Source organism: Amblyomma americanum, chromosome 3 (assembly GCF_052857255.1).
Source record: "Amblyomma americanum isolate KBUSLIRL-KWMA chromosome 3, ASM5285725v1, whole genome shotgun sequence".
NCBI classification, from domain to species: domain Eukaryota; kingdom Metazoa; phylum Arthropoda; class Arachnida; order Ixodida; family Ixodidae; genus Amblyomma; species Amblyomma americanum.
The window spans coordinates 53315649-53331126 of record NC_135499.1 but is presented as its reverse complement, the minus strand read 5'-3'; the positions used below and the strand labels follow the sequence as shown (position 1 = coordinate 53331126).

At 53.9% G+C, this 15478-nt stretch overlaps 1 protein-coding gene across 1 annotated transcript; it reads left to right on the top strand.

Annotated features, from left to right (window-relative positions):
• Positions 1 to 10391: 10391 nt before the first annotated feature.
• On the top strand, positions 10392 to 11240 carry LOC144123728 (uncharacterized). The gene has a single exon (XM_077656501.1). It carries the CDS (start codon positions 10392 to 10394, stop codon positions 11238 to 11240), a length of 849 nt encoding a protein of 282 aa, XP_077512627.1.
• Positions 11241 to 15478: the final 4238 nt, after the last annotated feature.

Genomic DNA, 15478 nt, shown 5'->3' with positions numbered 1-15478 from the left:
CTCCCAGCATACACAGCAGCGCAGCAGCGTGCGGGGAAGGCGGTACACAGCATCAAACCAAGGGCTTATACAGCTTAAACAAGGGACGCAATTTCTTTGAATAAATCGCGGAAATGTCATTATTTGTTTCCATAAAAATATTATATAAAACCGTTGGCAATGAGTACTTCAACACCTGTTTCCCGTAGTTAGTCCGGAATTTGGTGACATTCTTGGGTTCCCAATAACGTACCTTATAAGTGGTGGCGTTTATCTGCAATCCTGCTAGGGTAGTTAATGCATCATTATTCTTTAGTACTCCAAGTTTATAAAGGCGGGATTGTTTGTAATTGTATAGTGATGTAATTGGAACGATATTGTGTTTTATAAATAGGTCTGCAGTATGAGAGCGATACGCAACATTGCAGACCAGACGTAAGACCAGTTTTTGAAATATTAACGGTTTGATAATTTTGCTGCTGTTGTTGTGGACCATACTAAAAAGGCATAGCTTAATGTAAAGGAAAATAAACAGTTATATAAAAGGACGTTCACTTAGGGAAATAACATTGACGGCGCATGATGCAAGTAGTTCTCGACCACTTATTTACGACATAACCTACGTGTTCATCCCATGACATATCTTCAGAAAAGTATATACCTAGTGATTTAAAAGCTTTTACTATTTCAATATTGGTATTGTTTCAACACGGTGTGTGGCAAATGGATTTGCTTGTTGCGGGGGTGAAATAGTACAGCTTTTGTTCTGCTATGGTTAACTGCTGAACAGTTTCTTTGAGCCCATGTATTTATTTTAGGCAGCGCGGCATACTACGGAGTCAGGGAGGTGAGTTGGAAGATGGAAGATGCGGCTTGAAGCTAAGGTCTCACATGAGTTGTTTGAAAAAAAATAAACTAGTGTCGTCTGCATAGATTATATAGTGAGCAGTTTTGTCAAGGCGTACTATTTCATTTATATACAGGATAAACAAAAACGGGCCCAGAATACTGCCCTGTGGGCCACCTGTTTTTAGTGGTTTCAATGCAGAATTTTGTCGTCCAATTACTACAAACTGAGATCTATGTTGCAGATAAGATGTGAATAATTTTTGTGCTTTCCCCCTAATGCCATAATGCTCCAGTGTTTTAATGAGAATGTTGTGATTTATAAGATCAAACGGTTTTGAAAAATCCAGACACAGTCCAAGCACCATATTTTTTCGTTCGAAATTTGACAAACTCTCTTTGAGCCAAAAGTGCCAGCTCTGTCGACTTGTTCCTTAGAACGCTGTCCGAGTTAGTGCTTGTAGAAAGTATACATGGGTATCATATCTGATGATGCGGTTAAAGCGTTTGGTTATGCTACTTGTCTGTTCATGCTACGAACATAAATGGGGGGGGGGGGGGGGTTGAACGACGTGGCAATACTGAAGCGATGTCCCGACTTCAGACAGGAAAAGCCGGTTCCGATCCATAAGCAATTCTCAGGGTGCACAGTGACGAAGTGTGATGGCGTGAGCAATCTTAAAGCGATGATGCACTTGTGCGCTGCTTAAAATGGAAGATGGAGACGATAGTCTCGCGGTTCCTAGCTAAAGTCTTTGAAAGAGGCTCATAGAGGCAGATTTCTACGCCGTCAAATGGTGGGAATGGTCACGAATCTCAAAGGTATTGAGGACAGTGCCAGAGTTATGAGCTCCGAAAACTAGTTTCTTCACCTGCCGTCCAAATTTCCAGGATGACATTGTTTGGCTTGACTCTAACTGTGCTGCTGAGAACAAGCAATCCTTTCTCAAGCATATTCAGCAGTTAGATAGAGAGATGGTCATCCGACAGTTATCCTTGGCTTTTTGCCGACCTTTTCCCAAAGCCATCGTGACCCCCATCCTTCAGCGTGTTATTCAGGAGAAAGTTGCTAAGGACCGGTCACCCGCTCATCGGCCCCCTCAGGTCGTCGCTCCGCCGACTCACGCCGAAGCCGTGTGCCGGTCGCTATTACCTGCAGGGCACCGAGCACCGTCTTCGCAGACCATCAGCTCGCGCCACTGGTGCCATCAGATCACTTCACTATTTCTCGCTCCGCACCACTGCCTACGAGTACATGTCGTCGCACGCAGTAGAACCGCCCCGTCTGTTACGCCTGCGGTGTTGCTGGTCATGTGGGACGCTGATGCAAGCAGCGCCAAGAAAATAAGAAATCTATTATCTATGTCAGTTCTCTTTGGCACTGAACCGAAAGCTACCAAGGGTATCACTAACCTTGGCTGAGCACTCTGGACAGTTTCAGACTGCTCGAGCAAGTCTGCTGTAACTGAGACGCTTGCTTTTGGTGCACGCAAACGGCTGTACAATGCAAATGATTCTTTTGTTTAAAGTTCACAACGCCAACGTATTACCCCAAAACACCCGAGAATATAGATATCTGAAGGCAAGCTGATGAAGACAACGACATAACAGATGGTAATGGCATGGTTTATTGGCTGCGGGTCTGGCGCGAGCACTCCATCCCGCGCCACTGCCAACTTCGTCGTCTTCAAGTCCGTGACGATGTCATCATCCGTGCTTAGGCTATGCGCTCATTGCGGGCTGGCCATGCCCATTTGCCAAGCTAATTCATTTCTTGAAGGTGCGACCCGGTTATCGTGGCGGTCATTGCACTATATCTAAAGCCCGGCAAAATTTTCTCGCCCAAAATATTGAACTTTGAAAGCACTACGCTTATAAAACCTGCCGGTAAGGGCACTTTTAGCAGAGCAGTGACCCCGATGTGTGTTGAACCGTCGGAGTGTTTCGAATGCAGTGCACAGAAATGAGGACAGTCCTAACAAGAGTTTTGAGCTGTCAGAGAACTTACCACATGTCACTGGCTCACATACAAGCGAGTAGCCTGGTACTAAGCCCGCTGGCCTGAAAATTTGTAACAAGGATCTGTAATTAAGAAAGAAATGCTAGGTTAAGAACTAAATTCGCAGCTCATTTTATTACGTGTCTTCAAACGCATGTATATATTGTTACGGTGTGGGATGCCACGGGGTGGCCACGGGCCCGCCCAGAGAAATATAGCAGCAGTACGGAGGAGAGCCGGCGAAGCACGACCGGCGGCGGCCAAGCTTTCTCGTTCTATCTCCCTCGTGCTGCTAGAGCCGCGCGCTCGCCGCTCGCGCTCGCTCTCCGCCTCTTCTTTTATTCCCGTATCACCTTTCCCCGGGGGGGGGGGGGGGGTGGGTGGGCGGAGAAGTCAGGCCGTGCTTTGATGCAGGGTTTCCTGGGGCGATGCAATGTGGGCCCGCAGATAGGAAACGGTCACACTCTTCGTTGAATTCGAAGTGTGTGAGCTGGGCGAAGGTGTCTGCAGTCGCCGAAGAAGGTCCCACACCGGTTAGGCTAACTTCAGGGCGTTTTATGCATATTGAGCGGCGATCCGTTTATGGGACTGCATTGCGTGGGGAAGGCATGGAGCCAGCAGGCGACGACGGCACTGATGAGGACCCGGTAGCTAAGTCGGAGTCACCGCAGGCGCCGTAGACATATCGCTTCATGTTTGAAACATGCTCTGGGAAAATGTGGTGCACACCGCATGGTCGATGCTCTGGCAGGTCTTCCAGGCGGTATGTCACGGGGCCGAGTCGGGCAACGACACGGTAAGGGCCGCGGTATCGGGGCAAGAGCTTTGCGGCACGGCCAGTCACACGGATGGTGCGGCGAACGAGGACCAAGTCACCGGGCCGGAAGGGGGGATGTGGTGGTGCTGCCGCGTTGGCCGCTTGCACACGCGCGTGAGCCGTGAGGAGGTTGCGCTGGGCGTCGAGGCGGGCGGAATGAAGTCGTTGAGCAGATTCAGTTGGTGACGCAGTAGGATGGGGAAGGCCCAACTGCGCGTCGAGAGGGATGGAGGGCGTTCTGCCATAGACGACTGAGAACGGCGTCACATGCGTTGTTTCTTGCGCTGCAGTGTTGACTGCAAAAGCTGCAGCAGAAACAAAACGATCCCAGTTTGTGTGGGACGGAGCGACGTAGGATGCGAGTATATCCGTGAGGGTACGGTTAACACGCTCCACGAGGCCATTGCACTGCGGATGATTGACGGATGTAGTGGAATGCGCAATGCCGAAGGAGCGGAGGGCTCGCTCGAATTCATGGGACATAAAGCAGCTCCCACGGTCCGTGATGAGGCGCCGGGGAACACCGTGCCGAAGAACGAGATGCTGTTCCACAAACGCGACGGCATGAGCGGACGACGTGTCTGGAACGGGCAGTGCTTCGACCCACTTGGAGAAGTAGTCGATCGCAACCAGAACATACCGGTTGCCGGCACGCGTCTTCGGAAACGGGCCCAAATGATCCAGTCCAACCAGCTCGAAAGGTGAACTTGGTGGCGAAAAAGCCTGCGGGGGTGGCTTGGTTACACCTGTGGACGGTTTTCTGTACTGGCATGTCTGGCAGGACGCCACGTGTTCCTTGACATCTCTGGACATATTAGGCCACCAAAACCGCTCCGACACTCGTGCGTAGGTCTTGCCGCGACCAAGGTGACCAGCCGTGGGAGCGTCGTGTAAGCCGCGCAAGATTTGCGACCGCAGTGTTGCCGGCACAACTGGCAACCAGACGGGTGGTCGACCACGGAGCCGCTTCACATGACACAAGAGGTCGTCCTTCATTCGATAGACCCGGCGTAGTTGGCGGAGGCCTGCGCCGGCGGCGGTGCCAAGGGAGTGGATTATGGCAGCAATGGCGGGATCTTGCGTTTGTGCAGTCCTCAGGTCCGTCAAAGCCTTCACGGAACAAGGGTGGCGAGAAAGGAAATCGGCATCTTGATGGGCAGAGCCGCGCCGATACACTATTGTGAAATTGTACTCCTGAAGTTGCAGGGACCAGCGTGCAATCTTGGCATTCAAATGTTTGGCGGACTGCAGCCAAGTGAGAGCGCTATTGTCCGTGACTATGGTGAAGTGACGGCCGTACAGGTAGGGACGGAACTTCTCGACGGCCCTGACAACGGCGAGGCACTCGAGTTCTGAAGAGTGGCGGCGGCGCTCAACGTCGGAAAGCTGGCGGCTGGCATAAGCTAGGACTTTGTGGTCACCAGACTCGTCTTCTTGCAGGAGGACAGCGCCGAGCCCATCTTGGCTGGCATCCGTGTGGAGGACGATGGGGGCCGATTCGTCGTAATGGGCCAATGTAGGAGGCTCGAGGAGGGCGTGCTTGACGTCAAGAAACGCGAGCTGTTGGGCCTGCGTCCAACTCCACGGTGCATTCTTCTTCATCAGGACGGTCAATGGAGCGCTGCGCTTGGCAAAGTCCGGAATGAAACGACGGAAATACGAAGCAAATCCAAGGAAACTTTTGAGCTCCTTGGCGGTGGTGGGAGCTTCGTAAGCTGTAAGCGCTTTTAGCTTTTCAGGGTCGGGACTGATGCCATGCCGGCTCACAACGTGACCCAAGTACGTCACCTCCGCGAAACCGATGAAACATTTTTTTTGGTTTTAAGCGAAGCCCAGCAGAGGTAAGGGCTTCGAGGACGAGTTTGAGGCGTCTCTGGTGTTCTTCAAATGTAGCCGCGTAGAAAATTACGTCATCCAGGTAGACCAACGCCATAGTCCACTTCAAATGGCCTAAGACTCGGTCCATGAGACGCTGGAAGGTGGCTGGAGCGTTCGAGAGACCGAAGGGCATACGGTTGAACTGGTAAAGGCCGTCGGGAGTCACGAAAGCCGTCTTTTCCGCATCATCGGGGTGAACAGGCACCTGCCAGTAGCCCGAGAGCAGATCTAGCGTGGAAAAATAACGGGCCCCCTTCAGGCGGTCAAGCGCATCGTCGAGGCGAGGCAGCGGGTACACGTCGCAATTAGTAATAGCATTTAGCTTCCGATAGTCAACGCAGAAGCGGAATGTTCCATCCTTCTTGCGCACAAGGACGACAGGGGAGGACCAAGGGCTACAAGAAGGGGCAATGATTCCCTGGTCAAGCATGTCGCACACGTGCTGCTGGATGACTCTCCGTTCGGCTGGCGCTACACGGCGAGGTTGGTGATGAACGGGCCCGCGGTTTTCGGTGTTGATCCGGTGTTGAGCCCAGGAAGTGCACCCGAGTTCACCGGCGCTGAGAGCAAGGCAACTGCGATGCTCGAGCAGCAAGGTCTTCAGAGAGGCGAGCTCCGCGCAGGTCAGGCTGGGTCCAAAGTTAAATTCTTCCCATGATAGGATCGCCGGCGCTGGAGGGTGGCGAGGCGGGGCTTCAGGTTGCAGAGACGCCACTGCTGACCCGGGGTCCAAAACTGAGGCTGTACCCAATTGCGTGCCGGGAGTCAGCGCGAGAGGTACGCTGCTGATGTTGAGTATAAATACGTGGGCCTCTCCTTTGAGCACAGGCAGAAGGCTTCGAGGGGAGGTCATCTGACGGGCTGGAGCTGAACACCGGATGGGTTCGAACAGCACGTCTGCTGTGACCGGACTGTCAAGCTTGGCATACACCCACGTTGCCGCACCCGGTGGCAGGGTCACGGCGGACGCCACAGTCACGGTAGTGACGTCGAACGGCTTGTCTCGACACGGCCACTTCGTCGCGAGGTCACGCAGAGATGCTGAGGCACGCTTGGTCGCCGACACCAGGGACTGCCACAGGGCGACACCGAGGCTGGAAACCCGGCTAAGCCAGCCCGGCCCACAGAGAGTTCGGCTCGCCCGTGGTTTGGTTCTAGTAAAATTAAGGACGACTCCGGCTTGCTGGCACCACCCGCACCCGAGGACCACTGGGCAAATAGGGCTGTCTGCGACAACAAACTCGGTGGAGATGGTATTTCCGAGTGCTGTCAGGTTGACGACGACACGTCCGACTTGCTCCACAGGGGTGCCGTTAAAAGCTAAGAGCCGGGTTTTGGCGGCTGGCAGAAGCAGGTGGGGCGCGTTAGCAACAAACGATTTGTGCAGTACATTGACAGCCGCTCCAGTGTCAACCAAGGCCTTTACGTGCCGGTCAAGCAGGGCGACGTCGACGAGCACGTGAGGAGCATCAGTGGTAATCGGAGCCGACGAAAGGAGGGCTCCCAAATCGTTTCCCGACGTTGGAGGGCCGGCACAGTCCCTCGCGTAGTGTCCCCGCAGGCCGCAGCGGAAGCAGGCCATGCGGACGTCGTTACGCAGGCGTCGGATAGAGGCCGCAGTTGGGGCTGCGGACCGAGGAGCCTGCACCCGGACGCTGCGCTCGGCAGACGGTGGCGACCCCCGCGTGGCCTGCAAAGTCAATTCCGCCTCGATGGCGAGCGCCATGGCGGCGCGGACGGAATCAGGACGGCCAGAGCGGACCAAGCGCTGCACCTCGGGGAGTCGGATGGCGTCGACAAACGCCTCGGTGCCGACCAGGGCCACGGCGTTCTGAGGCGCTCCCGGCAGCGACTGCAGAGCCAGGCGCTCGATGGAGGCGGCGAGGTCCTGGTACGTCTCCCCGGGCTCTTGACGGCGGGCTCGCAGGCGGTGGTACTGCACACGGGGTTGACCTGAGGCACCATAGTGGTCGGCGAGGAGGCCCGCCAGAACAGTGTAAGAGCCCAGCTGGTCGGGCGGCACGTTCTGCAGCAGCTCGGTGGCGCGGCCCCTCAGTTTTGCAACGAGCATCCATGCCTTCATTTGCTCGTCCCAGCCTCTCGCCGCCGCAATACCGTCCAGCTGGATGCGGTAAGCATCCCACGAGATGGTGCCGTCAAATGTGGGCAATTCCACAACGTCCCACGAACACTGCGGCGAGGACGCACCCGCGCCGAGCACGCCATTGGCGGCCACGACCGCAGGCCCAGCGACGGCAGAGCCGTAAACAGCGGCGGCGGGGACGCCCAAAGGCACCTGACCTGTGCTCGGCTCGGCTGGCACCAGGCGACGGAGTTCGCGCCGGAGAGCTTCCATCTCCCCAGCCTGGGCAGTCAGACGGGCCTCCCATGCGTCCATCCGTTGGGTGACTGTATCCAGGAGGCGCTCAACACCGGCGTCCGGCTGCTGCGAAGAGCCGAGCCCCTCCGAGCGCCTAGGTCTAGCGGCGCCGGCCGCCGCGTCGTCGGCGCTATCGGCTGGTGGTGGACTCCTGTCGTCTGGCACGTCGGGTGCTTGACTCTGGGAGCGGGTGAGCGGCATGATCCCACCGCTGCCACCAAAATGTTACGGTGTGGGATGCCACGGGGTGGCCACGGGCCCGCCCAGAGAAATATAGCAGCAGTACGGAGGAGAGCCGGCGAAGCACGACCGGCGGCGGCCAAGCTTTCTCGTTCTATCTCCCTCGTGCTAGAGCCGCGCGCTCGCCGCTCGCGCTCGCTCTCCGCCTCTTCTTTTATTCCCGTATCAATATCCACAGCTTTGTCAGCGAAGGTAGGAAACGGCTTTTATGTAATGTCTGTGAAGTATTCATTTCCAGCTCTGTAACAGCCCGCAAATGTCTACACAGTATTGTAAATAAATAAAAATGCACGAACCGGAAGAGGAGCAGCCGCCAGGGCAGGGGGCATAGTGTAGCAAACATGGTAATTCCAACCGTGCAGCGATGCCGTTGAGGCCGCGTGAGCGCGACGTGTTACGAGGACGTTGCGCGCGTTGAACGGCAAAAGTGATCGCGCAGTATGTGTTTACCCTTATTAAAAAACGGTCTATAGACGTTCTAATAGACCTGTTATATACTCTATTGGCTTCCTAAAGATATTACCTTTCATAGTCTATATTCTGCATAGAGTCAAAAGTCGACTAAAAGTTTATATGTCCGTAATTTATAGTTTGTATATAGAGTATCAATATGATCGGTATTGTCTACAAACTTATCAATACGGTTTGTGTATAGAAAAACTGTGCACTTCCTATAGACAGTGCACATATTGTGTAAGGAAATGTTTGTAAGGGTCATGTCCAGCAATTTGGGACAAAATTTTGAAAATTGGAATATTGTAACTTACTTTTGCGGTAACATTGAAGGCAATGGTCCATTCTTCTGACATGTAGCAAAATCTTTCTTTTAAAGTGTTTCCATAGGCCGCATCGAACAGTTAAGACTCCCATAAAAAATCAAATGAGGAACGCTTTTGACGACAGCAATAACGTTAATAGAAAAAAAGTTGAAGACTGTCGTCGGCTGATCTGCGGATATGTTGATGGTTATAGTGAAATCGTACATTATATGGAAGAAATGGCGTTCATAAATAGTTTCCCGTTAAAAAATTATTTTTTCCAGAATTACAGGGTATGGGAATGCTTTAGAGTTTGCTGCGCGTATAGTTGTGGGTGATAGCGTGTGCTGAGGAGGAGAACGCAGAAGACGCCATGGACCGTTTTACCCTGCAATATCTTCAATAATTCTCGTTGGAATTCCTCATAAAACCCTGGCCAATACCCCCTAGTCAGTATCGGCCATATCTGAAGAGGCAATTAAACAACACCAACGACAAAACATAACAACTGTTTGATTGTGAACACCTGAACCGTGCCCTGCAGGGAGCGGAGGAGTGTGTGAAAAGCAGACAGAAGATTCCAGGTAAACGTACTGCGCGCCTGGGTAGTACTTGGGCGATGACATGGTTCTATAGTGTTTAGTACCGTGTTGCAGCTACTCACCTCATGCAGCACCCTGCATATATGCCCGACGTATTGAGTTTTGTGCCTGCACACAGAGAGTCTTGTGCGCTCAAAAGCGGCAAAGACATTGCTCATCACAGAAGGCGACGTTCGGAAGCTGGTCTCGTGCCGACTCACCAACATCTTCGAAGTGAAAGACACTCGTCTGGCAGTGCAGTTAGCTCGAAGACAGCGTCAAACGGAGGAGTAACGAGAGACAGTTAAGCAAAAAAAGCGAGCCTGTAACAGCAGCAGCTGCCTTATGGGCGTCCGCTTCGGCTGCTGGAGTTGGTTGGTTCGAAACTCGCCGCCGGACACCCACCGGTAAAAATGGGTACAAGCACACCGGCCCGGCGCCCGGCTTTTTCAGGGGTGTGTGCTTAGAGGAGGCTCCGCAAACCCCGCTGCGCCTCTTCGGGGGCAAACCCAGTTTCGAACAACTCAGCCTGCAAAGGTGGTTAGTGTTACACTACGAAGTGAAGAGGTCGACTCAAGGCTCGTACGCTCTAACCAGCGTCAAGTTCAACACTAAGGTCCTTCGTCAGAAGCGATTCAGAGTATGACTGCAGTCATGGGCTAGTCCGGCTTTTCGGCTGTTCTGTGAGAAAAAATACAGCAGGAGCAGCCCGAGCCGACGACGATGATGACGCCGAGGTGCAGCCGAATTCAGCTCCCTCCTCGCGCCGGTGTAACGCACCGTTCACTGCACGCCATCATACGTTCTAGCACTTCACCCAGTAAATCAATCACTTCCTTTATAGTGCCGGCCTCATAGTGACTGGCGCGACAAACTAGTGACCCGGACGTCCGCTCGAACACCAGCTCTCATCATGGCCAAAGTCGACGACAACGCCTCAGCCATGCCCGGTGACGGACCCTCCAGGGCAGTCCCTGCGCTGTCTCTTCGCCTTCCCCAGTTATCGCCGACCGATCCTCAACTCGGGCTCGCTCAAGTCAACAGCCAGTTCATTAATAGCCGCATCACCACCCAGGCACAGAAGTTTCATCACGTCGCTGCGTCGCTACCACCTGAGACTGCTGCCGAAGTCCGCGACCTCCTCATAATTCCACCCGCCCCGGCCCCGTTTGACACGTTGGCTGCTGAGCTCATCAAGCGAACAGCCGTCTCGGAACATCGCCGCCTGCAGCAGCTCATCTCCTCTGAAGAACTGGGGGACCGCAAACCAACAGAGTTGCTGCGGCGGCTCCAGCAGCTCCTGGGTGACATGGCTGCTATCTTCGACCAAGCCTTCCTGCGTGAGTTTTTCCTTCAGCGCTTGCCGGCGTCGGCCCGCCTGGTGCTTGCGACCGCACAGGGGTTGTCTTTGGAGAAGCTGGCTGAGCTGGCGGATTCCGTCATGGACGTTTCCTACTCCACAATTTCTCTCGGTGCCGTATCCCCGCCTCCCAACCCGCCATCATCTCTTCCCTCCCGCGTGGACCTTCAGAGCCTCCGTGACGACTTCCACTCCCAGATCACACGTCTCTCCAACCAAATCGCCGCACTGTCGACCTCCCGCTCACTCTCGCCTTTCCGTCGCCAGACCTCACCTTGCCGACGTAGTGCTACACCACCTCTTCAAATCAGCGAGTACTGGTATCACCGCACCTTTGGTGAAGCAGCGCGTCGGTGCACCCCTCCCTGTCCCTTCCAGAGAAACTTCCCACGACACCACTAGAAGCGGCAAGTGGTGTCACTCCGGGGAGCAGCCGCTTATTCTTCATTCGCGACCACATCTCGGGCTTCCTTTTTCTCGTCGACACCGGAGCAGAGGTGAGCGTCCTCCCCTGCAGCATTACAACCTCACCTTCTCGCCGCACTGGCCCATCGTTACAAGCCGAAAACCTCACCCCCATCACTACGTACGGCGAACATGCTCTCACACTCAATTTGGGCCTCCGACGTGTGTTTCGATGGGTTTTCCTCGTCGCGGACGTACGTTACCCAATCCTCGAAGCTGATTTCCTGCGCCACTACAATCTGCTGGTCAACACGAACAGCAAGTGTCTCGTGGATGCCGCGACGAACCTCTCTGTTCAGGGCCTCCGCCTTCGACAACCCTTTCCCAGTATACCCAGCCCACACCAGTCGCACTACGAGACCTCCTGGAAGAATAAATACCCTTCTCTGCTCCGTCCTTCCAACTTCTTACTGCCCGCCAAACACCAGTTCACGCATCAAATTGTGACTACTGGCCAGCCCACACACGCTCGAGCTCGTCGCCTTGCTCCACAGCGGTTACAGATCGCCCGCCACGTGTTCGAACACATGCTGGATCTCGGCATTATCCGACCTTCATCTAGCCCATGGGCGTCCTCTCTACGCATGGTACCGAAGAAATCCCCGGGGGACTGGCGCCCCTATGGCGATTACCGCGCCCTCTACAATGCTACCGTTCTAGACCGTTACCCCCTACCTCACATCGCGGATTTTACCGCCGCTCCGCATGGCGCCACAATTTTCTCTAAAATCGATCGCGTCAAGGCCTACCACCAAATCCCTGCAGAACCATCCGATGTACCCAAAACTGCAATCATCACACCATTCTGCTTCTTCGAATACCTCCGCATGCCATTTGGCCTGCGTAACTCTGGCCAGACATTTCAACCCTTCGTGGACGCAGTTACATGGGGTCTCCCTTTCAGCATGGCCTACATCGATGACCTCCTCGTATTCAGGCGCGATACGGAGCAGCACTTGCAACACCTCCGGAAGCTTTTTACACGTCTCTCTGATTACGGCCTGATCATCAAAAGAGGAAAATGTGAATTCGGCAACTCGGAGCTCGACTTCATTGGTCACCGTGTCAACCGCTCCGGCATCCGGCCTCTCCCATCAAAAGTCCAGGTCATTCAAGACTTTCCGCAGCCTGCCTCAATCCGCAAGCTCCGTGAATTTCTCAGCCTTATCAATTTTTATCGCCGGTTCATCCCTCACTGTGCTGCGCTCATCAAACCATTGACAGACATGCTTCAAGGCAAGGAAACAAACTCCGAACAACTGACATTGTCTTCAGCTGCTCTGGATTCTCTCCAGGCTGCCAAAGCGAAACTATCCGACCTCGCCCTCCTTGCCCATCCGCGCTCTGATGCACCCCTACGCCTCATGATCGACGCCTCCAACTCCGGCGTTGGAGCCGTGCTACACCAGCTCGTGGATGGTTCTTGGAGCCCTCTATCTTTTTTCTCCCGCAAGCTTTCCTCTGCCGAAAGCCGCTACAGTACTTTCGGCTGTGAACTTGTTGCCATGTACCTGTCCGTGCGGCATTTCAAGCACCTCCTAGAAGGTCGGCAGTTCACACCGTCACCGACCACAAACCACTTATTTTTGCCATCAAATCGGGGAGCGGTAAATGCTCGCCCCGTGAAATTCGTCACCTTTCGTACGTGGCAGAATTCACGACCGACATCAGACATGTGCAAGGTCCTGATAATGCCTCGGCGGATGCTCTGTCACGTGTTACTGCTTCCCTCGCCTCTTCTACTCCATCATCGAGCCTCGATTTTGCCGCCCTCGCAAAAGCGCAGCTACATGATTCGGCAGTATGGGCCTTCGCAAGAACCCTCGTTCGCTGGTTCTCCGTGAAATTATCCTCCCTTCGTGCCCCGTCCCCATAATCTGCGGCACTTTCGCCGGCACTCTGCGTCCTTTCGTCCCCTCTTCCTTTCGTCGTCCTGTCTTGGACGCCCTCCACGGCCTGCCCCATCTCGGAATTCGCGTCAAGCAGCATCTTCTCACAAAACGTTACGTCTGGTCCGGCATCCACAAGGACGTGCGCGCCTGGGCCCGTGCCGGCCTGGCTTGCCAGCAGTCTAAAACTCAGCAACACTTGACCTCTCCCTTCGGCTCGTTCCCTCCGCCGTCAGCCCGTTTTGACAACGTCCGCATCGATATCTTGGATTCCTGGCCACCTTCAGCTGGACAGTCATATCTTCTAATTTGCATTGATCGGTTTACTCGCTGGCCCGAAGCGTTCCCTCTGCATGACGCCACCAGTGACACCATCGCCTGAACCTTCGTCGCCGGCTGGGTGCCCCAGTACGGGGTTCCCTCGACCATTACCACTGACCGTGGCGCCCAGTTTGGCTCTTCACTTTTCAATAACCTGATGACTTTACTTGGTACTTCCCGAATTAGAACTACTGCTTACCATCCCATCTCCAACGGAATGATCGAACGCTTCCATCGTTCGCTAAAAACATCCCTCAAAGCCCAACTCGACACCACCCACTGGACTGCTGCCTCCTTACCACTAGTTCTGCTCAGCCTCCGTGCTACACTGAAACAAGATCTTCGTTGCACTCCGGCTGAGCTTGTCTTCGACTCCCCCCTGCGTCTTCCTGGTGAATCTTTCGAATCTACCGATTCGTCTACAAGTCCTGACCCTACCGATTACGTGAAGCAGCTCCGCTGTTTTTGCCGTCATCTAAGAGGGCCACATCTCCGGCGCCAGTCTCGACCATCTTCACGTGTTCCATCCGAACTAGCGACTTGCACGCACCTCTTTTTTTGCCGAGACTCAGTCCGCAAGCCGCTTCAGCCCCCCTACGGCGGTCCCTTCCGTGTACTCGAAAGAACATCGAAGTTCTTCATCGTCGACATTCATGGGCGCACTGACACCATTTAAATTGACCGCTTGAAGCCAGCCTTCACAGAGGACGCCCCGCCCACTGGACCTTCATGTGTGCTTTCTCTGCCCCAACCGGCCGGCGGCCCGCCTCCGCCATGTTTCCCTGCCACTCCTCAGAAGCGGAAAGTGTCGTTACGGCTCCCAGCTTCAAAGGACTCCTTCATTAGTGGGGGGGGGGGGGGGGGGGTCTATTGTAGCAGCGGGAGCTGCCTTATGCAGCAGGAGCAGCACCAGCCGCCGAAGATGATGACGCCGAAGTGCAGCCGAATTCAGCTCTCCTCGTGCCGGTGTCACGCGCCGTTCAGCTGCACGCCATCATACGTTCTAGCACTTCAGCCAGTAAATCAATCATTTCCTTCATCGTGCCGGCCTCGTACTGATTGGCGCGACAAGCCTGATATCTTGGGTCTTCGTACTCAGCGGACCGATGGAGAACGTGGTACATGGATAAAGCATCGTGTAGTCGCTAAAGGCGTGCGTACCACCTAAGCAGAAGAGGAGGCATCGAGTTGACAGAGTTCTACTGAAGCAAGAGAGACCGCGATGAAAACAAGTTCCGACTTGAATGTGGAGCGGCGACAGCGGTTTATCGGAAACGATTAAGAATTGGCTAGCAGTATGTTCGACGACCACTTGTTTGTATTGAATATAATCGAAAACTGCTGCTCTACGACTCACTGGATTAAAACAGGCGCACCAAAGAAAGAAGGGCTCCGAAGCTGAACTGACGGAAGCGTTTACAAAAACAGCACGGTAGATGTGCAAGATTTAACAGCCAAAAATGTCGGGTAGAAAGGCAGGAAGGGGCTCCCATCCTCTGCTGCACCGCCCGGAAAGCTTCTTACTTCGCCGGCAAGTGACATTTCTAGTATCGTTCCCCATAGCTTGGTTGCTACATGTAAATATTAGTGCATTCACGAGCCGCTCACGGCAGGAAATTTGAACATAGCCTAGAAGAATGCCATGTTTTATACGGCGAGATCATTTATGATCAAGGAAATATAACATGCCAAGCGTGTTTGTGTGACAACATCCGGGGCTTGTGAAGGGGAGTGGCGTGAAGAGGGAAGGCTGAATAAAATTGCATATCTGAGAACGAAGGGCACGGTAACTTTTTGCTCTATGTGGACTCCTCTAAAGCGTCGTGACGAAAGAGAAGGAAGGGGGACTGAAAGAGTGAAGATAGAGGTGCCGTTGTGGGGGACTTGGAATTAATTCTGTCATCTAAGGTTTTGCAACGTGAACTGACGTCATGCAGTACACAGGTGTCTTTTGCGTTTAGCCTT